Below are 20,043 nucleotides of genomic sequence, written 5' to 3'. Positions count from 1 at the left end.
TCCACTGATATCCCCTGTCGCTCCGCAAACTGCCGCCATACTCAGCCGATCACGAATCACTCTACTATATTCGTGCTCCGACCCACCAATGGCCTGCTATATCGCATATAGTCTAGCTCCCATGAATTTGACCATCGCTGACACTCCCGGTACGGCCGCCATGTGAACGTCATCAGCTCATCAAATACTCGCCGATAATAGGTCACATCCCCACTATGTCTCTGTGGGATAAAACCTCTATAACAAAAAATGTAAGGCTAGCTCCACTCTTGTGGCTGCACCCGTGGTTGGATCACCGCAATGTGCTCCCAAGCCCAAATCTGTGCTAGCACTGCTCCACATGCCCAGGAACCACCACAATGGTATACTATCTCATGGAGCTCATGATACATATCAGCTAGGATCGCCGGCCCCCATGCCATCCTGCGCGGTTGAGCAATCAAATCCGCTACCAGTCTGCCCCATCCCAGTGGGAAGCCCTTCTGGCTCCTGTCGGTCACCAAGGCCTGAGCAATCAATGAACATAGCAAACTCGGTAGAGGGTAGCCAGCACCATAATCATCAATCAGTCACTCCCAACTCAGAGGACGGTCTAGGATAGTCACGTCCTGGAACATTTGCTGCATAGATGCTCGCCCCTCTGTCGGGGTCTGATCATAGTACCACTGTGACATATCACCAAACCTAACATTAGTATCGCTGGCATCAACATCAACTGGCTAAAAACATGATCGATCAATCAAACAAACTTACCGGCTTGCCATGGCATGGCACTCGCAAGATGCGATACACGTCCTCCAGTGTAATAGACGCCTCTCCAGTCGGTAAGTGAAAGGTGTTATGCTCATTGTGCCACCGCTCGGCCAATGCAGTCAGCAAACCATGGTTTGCTCGTATATGGGGCATCCGTATGACCCATCGCAAACCCATAGCAGATATGGCGGCTTGCTCAGCATCACTCAAAAGGTCTACCACACGCAACCCCACCACCTTGGGGGCTCTGATATCTAATGCCGAAAATATCTCCTGTCAACACAAAAAAACGCAAACATTAGTAACATATCGAAAACTCGATCATAATGCACAAAACTCATAAAAACATGCCAAAATGCATCTGTGCGATATTTATTTCCATTGAGGGCGATACAATTTGCTGAAACAGTATCGTACGATACTTATATTAAAGTTATGCGACACATTTCTGTCATGCGACATTTCGCACCGGCTCATGCGACATATGGGTATGTCCCATACGATAGAACCTAAAACAGTCAGCGACACTTTATTTGAAAAATTCTGTTGCACGATATTTTCCAAAGTATCCGTGCAATACTTTTTAAGTATCGCACGATATTTTGCGAAAAACCCTTCGTACTTGCGAAAAAAAACACCCAAAAAGCTCAAAAACATGACAAAAAAGTGGTTACATACCGGCGTCCCATACTGCTCTGGCCGGTTGTGCAACCGGCTGCGCTTGAAACAGTGTCGGTGAAGCGGAATGTTCGCTAAAGCCATCGTTGCCTCTCAACCACTCAAAAGCTCTCCACAAGGCACAAAAGACAAATGATTTTTGAAAATGACACTTGGGCCCCTTTTATAGCTTCCGACCTCATTTTGACCTAATTTTCAAACATCTCGAAATTGTGCAAAAATTGCACCCTTGGCTAATTTCGACGTCCTAGATCCATTTTCGAGATCGAAATCGAAATCCGAGTTCATCTTGTTGGTCAAAATTGCATTTTAAAATTCCACCTAAGTAGTTAGTTGACCCTTTGAGGTCTAATCTTCGAATCATCGCTGGGGCCCCTTCATTTCTTCATGTCTTCGTCATTTCTATGCTTCATATCTACTTCTATTCACCTTTTCACGTCTAAATCCTCTTTCTACTCGATTTGACCTAATTTTTATGATTTATCTTTCGCGGTCAACTTTGGTCAAACTAGGGCATTCTATCAGTTTCTTACTATGCTCCACGGGGACGCGTCCCCTGCCTCTGTACCCTAGTACCCGTACCGGGTACGAAACGGGGACGCGGGTACGGATTTTGGACGTACCCTGCGACGTCCCTTTTTGAGGGGAAAGGGGACGGTCCCCGAAACGCAAAAAAAAATTTCGTAGGAAACTTGGGTACGGATTTCCGTACCGGGGACGGCGTTCCCGTCCCTCGCCCGTACCCTTTTGCCCACGCCGTCCCCTATTTTCCAGCCGGCCATGGGTGAGTTAAAAAGTTAAAAAAAATGGTTTTTTTAAAAAAAAATTTAATCTTTTCTATTCCGCCTAGGGCCCACATGGATGTTAAGTTGTTAACCCTAATGTGTCTTCTTAAATAGTTAAAGTTGGAGCTCATTGCTCATTTGGAGTTGTTTGCAAGTTGGGAAGAGGAAGAGGAAAACATTGAACATTCAACAACAACAAAAGAGGAGTGTGTTTTGGAGGTGGAAGAGAAAGTTTTGCCTTCATTTCTACTTCATTCTAGGTATGTTTTTTATTTTCTTTTTGTTTGATTCAAACTTCATTGTTGTTTGTTGTCATTTTTCATTTTTTTCAATGACATAAAGAGGGCATGTTAATGGAACATTGAAATATTTTTTTTTTCTATAACTTGCAGCAGTATACTATAAATCATTGTAAAATCCAAAGGCAAAAACATGAGCAGCAGTGAGAGTGAGGGAAGTAGTGATAGCATGGAAGTTGCCATGCAAGAAACTCAAGTGTCACAATTACAAAGACCAAGAAAAAGACCTAGGGCAGCCATTGATGAGCCTAATGTAGATGTCCCTATGCCTAATCCATTTGAGTGCCCTTCCAAAGCCTTAAAACAATATGCCAAAGGCCCATTCAACCCTAAGAAACCTCTCCTACAATTTGCCACAAAAGTAGACAAGAATAAGAAGAAAAATTCGGGGGGTAGTAGGGAATGGGAGTGTCATTTATGTAAGAAGCATTATTTTGGGAGCTACACAAGAGTGTATTGCCATCTTTTATGGATAGGTGGGCAAGGGGTGAAAGGTTGCAAAAAAATTACGGAGGAAGAAAAACTTGAGGCCAATAGGTTGTATGTGGAGGGGGAGTTATTGAAATCCGGGGGTCCTATGAGTAGCACACCCACACCCTCATTGACTCCCACTAGCACTGTTAGTAAAGGGAAGGGAAAGGCCAAGACTAAGAGAGATACCAATGTGGCTGATTTATTTAACATACAAGCAAAAGATAGAGCTGAAGAGTCCATTGGCAGATTTCTTGTTGCTCATGGCATACCATACCATGTTTCTCGTTCCTCATTCTATAAACAAATGTGCAAAGATATTTATGCTGCTGGTCCCTCATTTGTACCACCAGGAGAGACTAAATTACGCACCACTATCCTTGACAAAGAGTACTCAAAAGTAAACATTTTGATGGAGGATATGAGGCAAACATGGATGAGTGATGGATGTTCTATTATCATGGATGGTTGGACCGATATCAAACATCGGCCACTCATCAATCTTATTGTCACTAGTACAGCAGGGGCCTATTTTCTTAGAGCCATTGATTGTTCGGGAAAAAAGAAGGATGCATCCTTCCAATTTCAGATTTTGAAGGATGCTATAGAAGAGGTAGGGACTTCAAATGTTGTGCAAGTAGTCACTGATTCAGCCCGTGTGTGTAAATCAGCTGGATTGATAATAGAGAGCACCTATAGACACATTTTTTGGACCCCATGTTGTGTACATGCATTGAATAACACCTTGAAGGACTTTGGGAAAATTGATTGGATAAAGACTATGGTGTTTGAGGCTAGAGACGTGCAAATGTTTATTTGCAATCATCACACATCTCTTGCATTATTTAGGACATTTTCCAAAAAAGAATTCCTCAAGCCTGTGGAGACTCGATATGCTAGCTACTTCATTTTGTTGGAGAGGATGCTTGAGGTCCAAGAGGCCTTACAATCCATGGTGGTCAATGCAGAGTGGAATAGATGGCATGAATCAAGCACCCCAGATGGAAGACTTGTCAAACGAAGAATCCTAGATGAACATTGGTGGACCACAATGAGGTAAGAAACTTAAGAATTGGTGGATATCATAATTGTTATTATTGCTGATTTAATAAAAAAAAAAAATTGATTTAAGCACTTGCTGATTTTTTTAACATATTATGTTTCTCACTTGCAATTTTCTTTCATTTGCAGATACATTTGCTCCTTCATTGACCCTATTGTGCAGGTCATTAGATATGCTGATACTGACTCTCCTAGCCTTGGAGAGATTTATGAGACTTTTGATAGCATGCTTGGGCAGATCAAGCAAGCTGTTAAAGATAAGGAACCTACTTTGGAGTTCTACGAGGAGCATCTTAAGCCCATTGTAATGAAAAGGTGGAACACTATGAACAACCCACTTCATATGGCAGCCTATGCAGTCAATCCAAAATGGTATGCACCAAGGCCTGGGAGAGTGCTTCCATCTAATGATGAGGAGGTGAGTTTAATTTATTAAAGAATTCTGATTTTATAATACATTTTTAAATATTTTATTTTATTTGTAAAGTTTATAAACTCTAAGTTCTCACTTCTTAATTTTTGTTTGTTCAATATAGGTGAAGGACGGCTTCTTCAAGGCCCTTTCAAAAATGTATAGTGCAGAGGATGCTGCAAAAATTCGAGGGCAATGGCTTGACTTTGCCAATCTTCGTGGTCCAACATTTGGTAGACCAGAGGCGAGGACTGATAGAGCTACATTAGCTCAAAAGGACCCGATTGGATGGTGGACATGGCATGGTAGAGATGCACCTGAGCTGAAAGCCCTTGCCACCCGTCTTCTCTCACAGGTTGCGAGTTCCTCTGCTGCAGAGAGGAATTGGTCTACATATAGCTTCATTCAATCGGTCAAGAGGAACAACCTTACCTCTAGACGATCAGAGAAGCTTGTGGCTGTTCATAGTGTATTGCGACTACAGGAGCGACAGAGTCTTGAGTATCGACAGACTCCAGCACTACGTTGGGATGTTAATCCTGAGGATGCATTGCAGATTGATGAGGATAACACACCCCCAGGGCTGCTTGGAGTTCCATTGGATGAGGACCCTCTGCCTACCCCTGCCAGTGATTCAGAGGATGAGATTGATGATGATCTTGATTTAGATAGAGATTTAGATTCCTAGAGGACAGCCATATATTTGGCTTTCTGCTTTTCAGATACTCAGATACATTATTGCTTTTGATTATTATGGAGTTGGACATCTCATTTACACTTCTAGTATTTACTTTCATTGTGTCATTTTGATTTTCATTTCATGCATGATGATGATAGATTGATACTTGGAGCCTTTGGGCATTTTTGCTAATTGTATGCGATATTCGGATATATCATCATATCATATTCTCATTTTGATTCTAATCTTAATAGTTTTCAATTTCCATGTATTCTATGGTGAATGGTTTATCAATGTTATGATTTATCATTGTTATGGTATGCATATCAGAAATATATCTCTAAAGAAGTCTAATTCTCCATATATAAAAAATTTAAAATTCCCTATATTTTATAGCCGTCCCCTGAGGTCCCGTCCCCTAAATTTTGGCTTCGACCCGTACCTGTACCGGAAACACGTTCCCGTCCCCTAAAACGTCCCCGTCCCGGAAACTCCGTGGAGCATAGGTTTCTTATAGTCATTCTTTGGTTCTAATCATTCATCTATCATCCCGAACATTGCTATATCTCGATTTATTCATATCTAGCTCATTTCTGCATTCCCCTTACTTCATTTCAATTTCGATCCCGAGGGGGCAGAAATAGTCTATCGATACTTGCTACAACTATCTACTTCTTAGGAGCATTTGTTTGATCTTTTCACTTGCTCTTGATCTATCTACTTTGCTAGGTGTTAGTATTCTTCTTGAATTCTGACATCATCTCTATCCTGGTGTTTAGTACTACTGCTATCAGACTATACATTTAGGATTTGCTATCTCTTTCTGCATTTTGTTTTTCAGAATCAGATGTCTATTTCTATTGCTGCCTACTTGGCTTCTGTTTTCTTTGATGTAATGTGTTCCCAAATCGATCACACATTAGTTAAAGAGGGGAAAATGTAATCACCTAAAAATGATCACCTAGACTATTAGCCCCCTTCTCAACATTTTGGCTAAATTAATTTAATCATTTACCTAGACCAAATTGCTAATAATCAATTTATTTGATTATAACCTATAGTTTGACTATGCTATCCTAAGTTCATTATTTGATTAAAAGAACATGTCCCCTTTTAATTAAATAAAAGACCCCATTCTTCTAACCCACTTAAAATGCACACATAAAGTCCTTTTTCTATTTTACAATTAAAAGAAAAGGCTTGTGAGACTTTTGTCTTATGTGACAAGTCAACTTAAATTCTATTGGTTGACTTGTGTGTGCACATGGATCACTCCTCTTTTCGAATTCCACCGTTGATCATCTACCATCTTCATCTTGATCTCTATCGTCCGTACGACTTTAAAAGGGAGAGAGCTTTCCCCCTCAAGGGATCCACCCTCATTCAAATATTGTTATGCTGCAGGTTTTCTAATAGGTTTCTTTGGAGCTTTGTGGAGAACTTCTCTTTCTTGTCTACATTCTCTCATCCATGACATTCTAGCTTAGCTTAGCTTTCATTTTTACATTTAGCTTAAATCATATAGTCTAATAGTTGGATTATAACACTCTCATACATGCTTAGCATAGCTATACTTTGCATCTCATTCTAGCTTAATCTTCATTTGCATTGCATCCTTGAGGAACGCATTGTAGACACTTGCATTCTTGCTCTTGTCTCAAAGAACCTCCCGTTGCATGGTTTACTAGCAAGAAGCGTATCTCTAAGGCTCGGCTAAGAGCCTTCAAACTTGAAACATACCTTCTTGCACTCTGTGGATAGGGAGCTCTAAGCCGGCATTCGAACATTCTGAACTCATGGAATTGTTTGGATAGAAGGGTTTTGAGCGTGACACAATTCGAGTGTACAGTTATCTTCTATATCAATGGAAGAAATACACCCTTACGAGAGGAAGGAATCTTCTTTTAGTATTTTTCCCCATGTTATCCAATTTTCTGTCCACTGCCAGTGCCTTCTGAAACATGTTTAATCACTTCACTTCTTTCAGTTTTCTCGATCATTCCAAGTTGTGAGAGAGAGTTATGTTTCTGAGCAAAAAAGGTAAGGCAGATTTCAGCTTGCATAGAGGAATTTTGGGCTACTTAATTTCCATCTTAAAGATCGGTATTATTAGCCCCATCCTATCATCCCTTGTATCAGATTTTTGTGGATTTATGCTTTGGTTAAGTTCAAGGTCTCTGATCTCGCCTTCTCTCCATCGAATATGATGGTGGAATTTTGGAGATTGAAAGGAATTGAGGATTCCTCAAGGCATGAGCAATTCTGCTAACTTTGAGGAATCTCTCTCTTTCATCATACTTCAGCATCTAATCTCAAAACTCCATACAAAATTCCTCCATTCTCATTTGCTCGCTCCTCGATGCATGTTTGGTCTTGGGCTGCTCCTAATTAGATGGCAGAAATTGGATCCCCATGAGGATTGTATCATAAAACTTCATATCTTGGTCTCTTGAAGCTCTTCTAGATTTTCTCAAATGCAACCAAGTGGGGGAATTGACTCCAAGGTGAGTTGACAGCCATTAAAATCTGATTTGGGTATGCTTGAAGGACTGATTTATGTTTGTCTTTTCCTTTTCTCAATCTGGTTTCCAATTTACCTAAGGAGTTAACCTTTCTACCATGCCCATTTGCTTCTCTAAGGACCCTAAGTCTTGGATCACTAATTGGTAAGTAAAGGATGTCAAGGCATGGAGAGGGCAGAATATTAGGTGTGGGGAGGATTTTATCCCCAGGGATGGCAGAATTCCTCTACCCTTAAGGAATTCCTAGCTTTACTCAAACTTGATCATTTACTACCACCACCTCATTCCTGTTTCATCTATTTGATTCATCCTTAGCCTGACTCCGACAAACTAAAAGTTGCTTCCTTTTAAGGCTTAGAGATTAGAAATTGTCACCAAGTAAAAAGTGCCTAAGATTGCAATTCCTACAGCTGAAGGGAAAATAGGGGGTCACCATTTGCAGTGGGACGATGGCGTGAAAACCTCACAACACATGGCATGCTAATGTGATTTTGATTCTGTATATCTTTGTGAGCCTTCCTAAAATCTCTAATTGTTGAAGTTTGAGGTATTTCTGACGTTGATGAATGATTTCTCTAGAAAGATGTAGGTTTACCTTTGAAGTTTGATTTCTTTGGTGGCTTCCTGAAATTCAAGTTCATTAGAAAACATTCACATGATGATGGATCAAGATTTTGCAGTTCAATAATGAGGGAGAATTTACTTCCCTTTATTTCTAAAAATTCTATAAAATAAAACATTTACTGCTAATTAATTGCACCGTACACTCCACAACAAGATGGAGTATTTTAAATACGTAATAGGACTGTTGTGGAGATAGCCTAGTGCATGATGTACAGCAGAAATATCTACTTTCTGTATTGCGGAGAGAAACTGTGAATATGGTGGTTTATCTCCTAACTAGTTTCCTTGTAGAGCCTTGGATGTCACACGAAAGGGAGCTTTTGTCCAATAATGAACCTGGAGGAATATCTTTTTGTATTTTTTGTTCAGCCACATACACTTCAGTTTTTGAGTAGCTAAAATATAAGTTAGATTCCAAAAGTATTAGATATTTCTTTGTTGGTTATAGTCAATAATCAAGGCACAAAGGCTCATTGATATTTGTACCTACAAAGTATTGTTGGTATGCTGATTTTAAAAGAGGTAGAGCTATATTTTCTTGTGTACACCAAGGTCAGCAAAGATTCTGAATCTAGTATTTTGGTACCTCTGAAAGATTAATCCTCCAGTGCATTAGGTCAACTTGTGAGTTAACCTTTGGTTGGTTCTTCTCCACTTGTCTATTAGAGACATATTACTAAAGGTATTTCCATTCCAGTTGAGGCTCCAGCATTGGTCTTGCTTTCGTAGCATTCACCTGAGGCACATTAGAAGCCTGAGTGCTGTTATTCCACTTTTGAAGGTGTACATGGGATGAACTTCCTCAATCAGATGAATCACCTTAAAGGTTAGGCAGACCACTTGATAGTCCCACAGCAGAGCATTTTCATTTTGTTCTTTTTACATATCTTTCTCAAGTGCTTCCTATCATGAAGGTTGCTCCTACAGATATTTCCTTTTGTTTCTACACCTCTTAGATGCCGTAATGTAATTTAATCACCTAAACATCACATCCTTTTTGGTTTAACCACTAAGGGGGCTATTAGTGTGTAAGGATATAACAAGATGTTCTTACACCTGAATATAATAATTAAGGTTGTTGCAGTTCATTAATGAAGTTGTTGACTACCCACTATGAGGAGGTTGTAATAGTAAATTTCTTAATCTATTTTTTATCTGCGTTCTATCCTTGCGGAACAAGCCATTTTCTGTCATCTCTTTATCTTCTTCATGGTAGCAAGAAGGTCTTGTTATTGGAGCCTCTGTTATACTTTCCTGGATGTCAAAATTGGATTCAAAATTATTAAATAAGCAAATTAAATATTTTTCATTTCATAATAAAAGGCACAATTGATTCTGTAGTTATTTACACGGGCAAATGCATGTAGATTTTTCAAAAGAACAATAGCAATTACATCAGATTTGAGCTGTTCCTATTGGGTCAATTCAAGCTCTTTTTAAAATTTTATTCATGCCAGCCCTATCTATATGGCATAGAAAGTTGGAGTTAGAGTGAAAAAGGAAACTTTAAAGCTGGTGTCTTATGATGTAATTGTACTGGATCTCCTTATTTTCAAGAATTCCAATATTCATAATTTGATTTGATGAATTATTTGGTTTCAAATAAGTAAGCTTATGATTCTAATTGCTTTGTAGGATAATCTCCAAGTGTAACATGGTTCTTGTTTCAAAAGTCTCCATAATTAGTCTTTATGTTGTTTGCCTAGAAAGTAGATTGGAATCTATTTTGTTGTCTCTTCTCTCGTGGATGCTAGATTCTAAATCAATTTTACTTATCAAAGTATGACATTTGTCCTAGATGTTATTATACTGTAGATGTGCTTGCCAAATATGCCAAATAAAACATATTTAACGTAATTCTGATGAACAATGATGCTATTGATACATTTGTGACAGCTAAAATTATGCCTGTGGTGAAAAAACAACATCTATTGTTGTGTACACTTCTGATATGCAACGCTCTTTCTATGGAGGTATCTAGGACTTTTGCAGAATATTCTTAAGTTCATTTGCTTTTGAATGTCATCCATGATACACACTACGTCATGCTGACAAGCCTGGTCAAAAACTGATTTAAATAACGCTCATTGTGGTCATATTGGTTAGGCACTTCCTATTTTCTTGGATGGCTTGCTTCCAGCGTGGGGTGCTGTTTTAATATCTGTGACTCTCATTCTCTTATTTGGAGAGGTAAGGTGATTCGACAGCATCATTTTACCAGAAAATTATCTTTTTTTTTTCATTCATTTTTGAATATTTTTATGTTATCTTCAAAAGGCTGGGTTCCGTTGTACTTTATTCCAATGTGTATGCATGTGAGACTAATGTCAACTGGGTAACTTACCAATAAACAGCTAAGATTTCCTTTTATTGAGCAGATTATACCTCAATCCATTTGTTCTCGCTATGGTTTAGCAGTTGGTGCTACAATGGCACCTTTTGTTCGTGTACTTGTTTGGGTCTGCTTTCCAGTTGCATGGCCAATAAGTAAGGTGTTATGTTAATCCTTTTCTTTTACCAGAAAGACATTATAGTTTGTTTTAGTTCAACATCTAATTGAAAGATAAATATCCAAATCTAGGAAATTTGTTTTTCATTTTACAAAGCATGTTTTGTCAGTATCAGGTAAATTGTTATTTTAAGTTCACAGAATGCTTTTCTTCCACCTAATAATTCCGTAATGATGTAGCTCTTGGATTTCTTGTTGGGCGAAGGACACGCTGCTCTCTTTCACAGGGCTGAGTTGAAAACGTTGGTTGATTTTCATGGAAATGAGGTATTGTTTATTAACCTATAATATACTTATTGGCATATTACTTATCATTCAAGCTATCAAAAGGATAGAAATTTGGTAGTGCCATGTTTGATAAGAAACTGTATGTATGGAAGAGGCACATGGGCCAGCAAGGTTCATTGGTATGTTATCTTTGGCTTTTCTTTTGAATTTTCGTTTGGGTTGTTAAAAATTCAGTGTTACATTGCTACTTACAACATCCAAAATTGCGTTTACAACCTCTGATCTAAAATTTCTGTTGTAAATTGTAATGGGATTAAAGACTTTTTATTGCAACTTTAAGCCTAAGCCTTAGAAGTCAGCTATGAATAGCTGCAGTCATTTTGGAGGTTTTTGTTGACAGTTGGAACTATTTTTTGTGGGATATTATGCCTGTTCGTCCCTGTTTTTGGTGCTTGGACATAGCTGGAGTATTGCTGCGCAGTTACAGTGTTACATTGCTACATTTATCAATTCTAAAATCCATAATTGCATTTACAACCTCTGATCTCAAAATTTATGTTCTAAATTGAAATGTGATTAAAGACATTTTATCAAAGACTTTCTATTGGAAATTTAAGCCTAAGCCTTAGAAGTCAGCTGCAAATAGCCGCAGTCATTTTGGAGGTTCTTGTTGACAGTTGGGACTGGTTTTTGTGGGATATTATGCCTGTTTGCCCCTGTTCTTGGTGCTAGGACGAAGATGGAGTATTGCTGTGCAGGTACAGATTTCAGATATGTCTGGAACTGATAATCCAGTTTGAAAGCTCAGTTCCTATGATGGTGATTACATTATCATATCTGGGAATATAATAATATTTGAAGGATTGGACTGGTGTTTTCAAGCTGTAACTGAGGGTGCTGATGCAAGTTTCAGACTTGTTAATTACATATCAGGGGTTTCGGACCATACTGAGCTGCCTGTTATTTCATTTTGAGTGGCATTCTACCTTGCTAACGTGCGAGCCTTTGATTTCTGAAGCAAGGCTTAATCACGAATCTTAGTGTATTCTGGAGGTTGTTATGTATCTTGAAAATTCTGAAATAATATGAATCAGATTGTTATGTTCTTCAAGGAATGAGATTTGCAAAATCAGGTCAGAGGTTTATTGCTGCTACTTTATTTTAAAGTCTGCTTTGCTTGTTGTTTGAAAATTATCTGTTTGTTTTTTATTGCTCTAAATTATTTGAGAAAGAACAAATAAATATGTTTAACTTGCAAATCTGGACTGAGCAGAAAAAAATAACAAGAAAAATGTGTGACAAAGTATCAGCATGGAAAGTTGCATAGTGAAAAAAGAGAACACAAATAGAATTGAAAATGAAACACACCAGTGGAGGATGCACCGGTCGAAGACACAGTACTAGAGGAGGTAGATAAGCTGCTTGAAGAAGTAGGGATGGTACCTCCACCCTCACCGGCCTCTTTGGAGGTAGAATGGGAAGACAGAACAGAAAAACAAAATGAGAAAGTGGGAATATCACTCAAGTTCACAGAGATATGCTATGCTAACCATACAAAATACTCCAATTAAGATACATATGAAGTAAAACACAGAATATACTATTCATACCACAATGCCAGTAGGCAAGGAAATGATTTCTTTATTAATACCAAAATCAACATGAGTACATTGACAATATTCCAAGTACTTATAGAAGAGTCGGTTTGTCGGGAACCAACCAACGCATTCTCTCACCTCTTGACTACCCGGCCCAACTAGCTTTAACAAGTACTAAACATAATAGTTACTTTATTCTGACTACAGGGACCTTCCGAGACAATCTCATTGGAGGACAAGGTAAAAAGTCTTCTCAAGGAGCTATAAGATATGAAACATGCCACCAAGGAAATTATAAAGCAGGCTAGAGGTCAGCATCTGGGGGCCATAGAGAAGCTGAATCCTTGGCTACATTTTTGAAGGATTGCCATACAAATTGGAGGTTACTTGAGTAGAGTAGGTACATGCAAGAGGAAATAGTTGAAGATTGGACAACCCGATACACAATACCTCTAGTCAAGGAAAAAGCACCTCTCATACACACATGTGCAAAAATGGAGGTAGTATTTAGAAGGACATACTTGGAACTTAAGCTAGAAAAGGAGTTGACAAGATGAGTGGAAAGGGAGTGGTTGGTAGAAAAAGCTGCTCTAGAAGAAAAGTGGAAGGAAGAAAAAGTTGCTCTGGAAGAAAAATGGAACATATAGAAAGCTGCCCTGGAAGAGAAATTAGCAACAACAGAGGTGAGAAAGATGGATGCATTGCGTGTACTGCAATGAGTTCGTGCCAAGTAGAAGGTTTTTGGACGGGATCTCCTATGCCTCGTGAGCGAGCCCGAGTCTAGGGATGTCATCACAACCTACTTCTTGAAGTTTGCTTTTCTTTTTAGTTTTGTTGCGTACTTGTCTGGAGATGACTTCTTTTCTGGGGGGATAAATGAAGTACATAATGAAGTAATGTTGTAATTAGAACTAGTTAAGGTTTGTTGGGATAGGGTAGCTAGGAAGCGAGGGAATGCGTCCATTGGTTTTCCCAACCAACCGACCATTATATAAGATCTTTGGAATATGGATGTACTCATGTTTTTGGTAATCAATAAAGTAATAACATTCCCTCGCCATTTTGGTATTCTGGTACTAGTAATGAATGTCATATTGGTACAATTGAATACGTGCTATAGTGTTTTTTATATTGTGCATTGAAAACCGTTCTACAAACAAGGTACAATACTATATGGAAAATGTTAGGAAAGAGTTTGGCATCTTAATCGTAGGACAAGATAATAGTATTTGTGCTCTTCAAGAGCAATGGAATTTACATGTTCATCTTAGGACAAGATCTCAGTATCTGTGCTCTTCAAGAGCAATGCAATATTTATGGTCATACATGGTGGTACTTCCATGGGTGAGACTTTAGTGCGTACCATTCTTTACTTTTCTTTTGTTTTCTAATTTATTTTTAAGTTATGTTGGTTCCTCTCAAATTTCAATTGGTTGAAGTTCTTTATCTAAATGGAATTGGAGTACACACTCCTTACCCACTCAGTAAAATATAACCAGTTGGCTATGCAAAAGGAAGAATACTTGGTTTAAGTCTATTCAGACTTGCGTTTTCTGTAACATAAGCAAGATCACTACAAGGGTCAACATAGATGGATGTAAGCTACAATCCCTATGTGTAACAACTTATGCATCTATTGAAGAGCTTGCTAGAGTCACTATATATGATGATGAGACTTTTACACATGATGCACCTAGTGCGAGTGGCAATGCATTTACTTGTGGATCAAATGATCTTGAACCAAATGATGACCTTAATCTAGATCATTTTGATAATTGATGAATATTGAAAACAAATAGATGATTATACAAATTTTTGATTTTATTTATTTCAATTTTGTAATTTTAATGATTTTCATTTTTTAATGTCACCTTCTCACACTTAGTCAGCTTTGCTTTCCATTAACATACTCTCAAGTTCGCCTAGGCTATTCAAAGTTGGTTAGGGGGCTCAGTGTTTTGTGGAGAGCTTGGGTTTTCCGTTTTTGTTGGTTTCAACAACTAATGTTTTAATTTTAGTAAATGATAGTTTTAGTAAGTTCTATTTTGGGCACTTGGCATCTGCTTCAATTCCATTTCTACTTCAGCATAAAGTATTCTCTTTTTTGATGTTGTTGAGAAATTCTCTAAGGTGATGAAAATTATGTTTTGTATTTTTCTCCTAAAGAATTGAAAATTATGCTTTATATATTTCACGTAAGTGTTTTAAAAGTAACTTTAATATTTAATTTAAGTGATAAGAATTTCAATCAATCTATCTCCAAATAGGATGCCTAGGCTATGTGAGACATAAGTTGTCTTTAAAATGTTATATGGGAGCCGTTTTGAAGGTAATAACTATTTGAATTATTGAAATGCCCTAAATTTTCCTTGCAAACTCTATATATTGAGGTTTGTGCTCTCTCTCAGATAGAGTTTGCACACATATTGAGATGTTGAAATGGACTTTGGAGTTAAGGGGATTGTTGAGGATGAAAATCCTCTACAATTTGTCTAGTGTTAGTGGTGAAAGATCCAACCTAGCCAGTTATTGGTTTCAATTAGAGAATACATTGATTTGATTGAGTTATAGAGACATGAATTTTGGTGAAAGTGAATTTATTGTCATTTGAGTTTTCCTTTAGAGTTTAGTTGATGTCTTGGAGTTGATGGAACCTCAAATTTTTGCAAAATTAAGGCCTCCATTTATATACTATCTTTTCACTCAATTTTACCAACATATGTTGACAAAAGCTGAAGTCTGAAATCTCTTAGTGTGAATTTTGTGATGCACTCTCGAGTTGATCCTGGAATATTTGGGTATCATCCAGAAGTAGCACAACCACAAGGTTATTCATTCGCCCTTGATAGGTTTTACAAGGTCAGAAATGATTGATGGAATGACAGTGTCATATAGATAGCTTTCAAACAGATCTCAAATTGGAGATATGCCACAGTATTTGTCAGAGGATCCTAAATTAGTAAAGCTGGAAGTTACCAATCAAATTTGTCATAGGACCAAACAAATCCCAAGAGTCTAATGCTTGTGAATAGCTATTGCGAATAGCAAGTAGCAGTAAAACAAAGTGAAAGATGCATATATTCTACCTATTATTATTGATTCAGAAATCATATAAAAGATCAAAGGAGGGTTTATGCACAGCCTGGCATATAATGAAAGTTGGACACTATAATGATGTGCAAGAAAAGAATACATTTCAGTTACCTATGCATGATATTGGAATCACTAATGCAGATGGTGCTATGCTCTGCTTGTCTCAGAAATTTCAAGATCTTGAATGCAATCAAAATAATAATATGCTGATTGTATCATTCTGGTCGGTAACTATGTTAAGCCTGGGACCTTGCAAGATGGTATTAATTCTTATATGGTAAAACGTCGATGCATAGATGAAGTGTTGTATATATTGCAAGATTGAAATGTTACGTTTGTTGAAGGCATTGTTCTTTGTTGGCATCATACACGGGGATTTGAGGCCTGACAACTTACTTATTCGCCACAATAGTGATGAATTCTACAAAGAATGTAATCCAACAATGATGATAGGGTGCAGTAATGTTGATAGTGTTTTCAGGGATTCATCATTTTTGAAGTGCGGCTTATAAGGTTATAATTTGTGCAAACCATCAAATCAATCTTGTTCCTCTATGGCAGCGAAAATGTACAGGTCTGTAAGGGGTGGATGATTCGCATAAGGGGAAATGCTGTCCCTCGGTTGAGACTACGGTCTTTAAGCTGTTTGTCGGCTGTACGGACAATTTCTATTGCGAAGTGGGCTGGGCACTTATAACTATTATAGGGGGAAGAAGAGTACCCCGACCGTTCTGAAACGAACGTCTACGTGATTGCTTTTATTCTCCAAAGCGAAGTGTCATGGTGCAGAGATGCAAGGAGGCACACAACAGCTATCAAAGAGCAGAGTGTTCAAAGATTGCAGTGTGGTGATGTGAAGCAGAGTAGAGATAGTGAAGTGCTAAGAGCCAGTTTGACTTGGGCTCCCCAACTGGGGGAGGCCTGGGTCCTATCCGTGTAAGTCAGCCAGGGGTCAAGAGAGATTCAGGGTTGCTTCGGCAAGTTCCAACGACACAGGGTGTTGGGGGTGTGGAATCTACGTGAAGAGCAACAGCCAAGGTTGGGTGAGGTGCATATGGTTGTGCCAGTGCTCTAAGAGTGGATGCACAACTAGGGGTGGGAACTTGTATTGGGTGCCAGGGAAAGCACTCGGGTAGTGATCAACAATTCTGTTGAGCTTGATGTAACACGGGCCAAGGGCCATTTGTGACAATCAATAAAGCTACTTGTTACCCCAAAATACTGTGTTCATTGTGTGTTGAGTTATAATCCGCTGTGCAAGATATTTTGTATTGTGCTGACCAAGTGTATGCAGGAGCTGAGCTAAGGGAGTAAGGAGACAGGCGTAGTCTGGGATCGTCCCATCTGGGGGAGATCGCCAGTGCCGCACGAGGTAAAAATCTAGCCCCGTGACAGTTGGTATCAGAGCCAAGCGGCTTGATACTCCCACAGCTTGACAGTCAGCACCGAGTAGATGTCTGGAGAAGAGACTTGGATGTCTGGAGAGGAGGCATCATCGGAGGAGTACTCCGCAGGGAGACCTCCAAGGCCTAATATCAACACAGGGCCTAGGAACACACTGAGGGGAAGTGATAGAATCAACGACTTGGAAAGTCGAATGGAGTCCATAGAAGACATAGCCGCAGCTCGTAGGATAGAGCAACTGGAGGCGGATGTCAAAGACATTTTGGAGGACTCTGGGAGAGTGACAATGGAGTTACAGACTCTTACGCAAGAGCACAACTCACTGTCCGATGATCATGCTCTTTTGGGAGAAGCTCACAAGAAGCTGCGAGATGATCATGCGGCATTGTCAACTGAATTCCAAACCTTATCAGGGGAGCATAATACCATGATTTCAGACTGCCAGACTTTGGTGGCAGAGGTGCAGAGGTTAGTCAAGGAGGTTGACTTCATGAAGGCAGTCTTCACTCAAGGAGGTGGAAGCAAGGCCGGGCACAAGAGGAAGCCCCCTGAACCCTATGACGGAAAGAGGGATGACAAGGTGTTGGAAAATTTTGTATTTGATATGGAAAGATTTCTGAAATCACTCAGAGGTTACACCGATGAGGAGAAGCTTGATGAGGCGGTTTGTTGTCTCTCAGGTGAGGCCAAGTTGTGGTGGAGAACCAGGCTGGAAGACCAGAAGGCAGGAAGGCCAGTTCCAACAGTGAACAATTGGGAAGACTTGTGTGCACTGCTCAAACAACAGTTTAAGCCTGAGAGTGCAGATTTGGAACTGAGGTATAAATTCAGATATATGAGGCAGACGGGGTCACTGAGGGATTACATCCAGACCTACCGGACATATATGCTGCAAATGCCAAACTGGGTAGAGGAAGAGAAAGTGCATTTCTTCATAACCGGCCTGAAGCCAGGGCCAATGGCTGAAGTAAGGAAAGCTAGACCTCAAACAGCTGAGGAAGCCATTGCCATTGCGGCCGTTCTCGAAGATCACCAATTCGGCAAGGATGCCAACAACAGTGGGCCATTTCAGAAAAGTGAGAAGAAGCCGTTCCAGAAGAAGAATGACGAGAAGAGTAGTGGAACTACAAAGTCAGCTGGACCTTCTTCAAGCACAAAGACGACAGGGTCGTCAAAACCTAAAGACAAGAAGGAAACGGGCAAAAAGAGTGGTGATGAGAGTAAGACCAAGCCTAAGCCCTCAAAGAACCGAGGTTGTTTTGTCTGTGGCAACAAGAACCACTGGGCTAAGGAATGTCCAGAGAGACAGAGGTTGTCTTCAACGCAGAATGAGATTGCGGAGAAGGATGGTTCATCGTCAGTGATGGGGGTGATCCAAGGGTTGGGCGCAGTCAAGGACGCACCACAAAGGAAGGCTACAGCAGCCAAGCCCGAGAACATGAACAGATTGTTGTATGTGGAGACCGTGATGAATAACAAGGTGACCATGGGGATGGTAGATTCAGGTGCCACACACAACTATATCTCAGCTAGGAGAGCTGTGGAACTGGGACTTAAGGTGCAACTAGGCACAAGTTCCTTTAAGGCAGTGAACTCACCTGCCAAGCGAGTAACTGGTGTTGTGAAAGGCGCACTAGTGAAAGTAGGCATGTGGCAAGGCCACATGGATCTTATGGCAATTGAAATGGATGATTTTGAGTTGATTTTGGGGCAAGAATTTTTGAGATTGGGTAAAGTGGCAGTGATGCCTCATTTGGAGTCAATTTTGTTCTTAGATCCGCAACACTCATGTATGGTGAAGACATCAGATAGGCGGCAGTCTGGGAAGGCTCCAATGGTTTCAGCTATGAGCATGAATAAGGCAGCCAGAAAGAAAGATAAAGAACCCATGTTCTTGGCAGCACTACTTGGAGGTTGGGATGAGCTAGAAGGAGTCAAGGTGACACCGATTCCAACAGAAGTAGAGGAGGTCATATCGGATTTTGGAGACCTCATGCCTGCTAAGTTGCCCACACAACTCCCTATCAGAAGAGCTATAGATCATAAGATTGAGTTGATACCGGGGGCAAGGCCTCCTGCTCAGGCACCATATCGGTTGTCAGGGCCTGAGATGGTTGAACTTAAGAAGCAGTTGGAAGAATTGCTTGAGGCGGGGTATATCAGACCATCCCGTTCTCCGTATGGAGCTCCTGTGTTGTTTCAAAAGAAGAAGGATGGAACATTGAGGTTATGCATCGACTTCAGAGCTCTAAATAAGTTAACCATCAAGAATAAGTATCCCCTCCCACTCATTGCAGATTGTTTTGATCGCTTATCAGGAGCGAGGGTGTTCAGCAAGCTTGATTTGAAGCAGGGCTATTATCAAGTGAGGATTGCTGCAGGGGATGAAGAGAAAGTTGCATGTGTGACAAGGTATGGGTCATACGAGTTCATGGTGATGCCTTTTGGGCTATGCAATGCGCCAGCAACATTTTGCACACTCATGAACGATGTGTTTCGCCCTCTATTGGATAAGTCTGTGGTGGTGTATTTGGATGACATCCTGGTATACAGCAAGAATATGGAGGAACACAAGCAACATTTGGCAGAAGTTTTTGAGTTGCTCAGGGAGCACAAACTATATGTGAAGAAGGAAAAGTGTTCCTTTGCTCAAGAAGAGGTGCACTTCTTGGGTCATATAGTGGGTCACGGTCTGATTCGTCCAGATCCAGAGAAATTGCAAGCCATCAGGGATTGGGAACCTTTGAACAATGTTCATGAAGTGAGGCAGTTTCTGGGTTTGGCAAACTACTACAGGAAGTTTGTTGAGGGGTATTCTAAGCTTGCGGCCCCTTTGACAGATCTCCTGAAGAAGGACAGAAAATGGTGGTGGTCAGATAAGTGTCAGAATGCATTCGACGGATTGAAGGAGAAACTCACTTCTTCA

The 20,043-nt window shown here is 39.9% G+C and overlaps 2 protein-coding genes across 2 annotated transcripts in view; both read left to right on the top strand.

Moving 5' to 3' along the window:
* The window catches only part of LOC149545220 (DUF21 domain-containing protein At2g14520-like), a 123,082-nt gene that overhangs the window by 20,083 nt on the left and 82,956 nt on the right, over positions 1-20,043 (top strand). The window contains exons 2-5 of the mRNA XM_089790590.1: positions 10,182-10,258; positions 10,392-10,475; positions 10,664-10,777; positions 10,975-11,061. Coding sequence (XP_089646716.1) covers positions 10,182-10,258; positions 10,392-10,475; positions 10,664-10,777; positions 10,975-11,061 — 362 coding nt within the window. The remainder of the gene's footprint in view (positions 1-10,181; positions 10,259-10,391; positions 10,476-10,663; positions 10,778-10,974; positions 11,062-20,043) is intronic.
* On the top strand, positions 1,560-5,243 carry LOC149545222 (uncharacterized). The gene is made up of 4 exons (XM_089790589.1): positions 1,560-2,476; positions 2,609-4,042; positions 4,178-4,466; positions 4,585-5,243. Exons 2-4 carry the CDS (start codon positions 2,649-2,651, stop codon positions 5,146-5,148), a joined length of 2,247 nt encoding a protein of 748 aa, XP_089646715.1. The 5' UTR covers positions 1,560-2,476; positions 2,609-2,648; the 3' UTR covers positions 5,149-5,243.

This window comes from Cupressus sempervirens, chromosome 7, assembly GCF_028749045.1.
Source record: "Cupressus sempervirens isolate cs-2001-9-10 chromosome 7, ASM2874904v1, whole genome shotgun sequence".
NCBI lineage: Eukaryota > Viridiplantae > Streptophyta > Pinopsida > Cupressales > Cupressaceae > Cupressus > Cupressus sempervirens.
The sequence above is the reverse complement of the archived record's forward strand: the minus strand, read 5'-3'. Positions and strand labels throughout refer to the sequence as shown.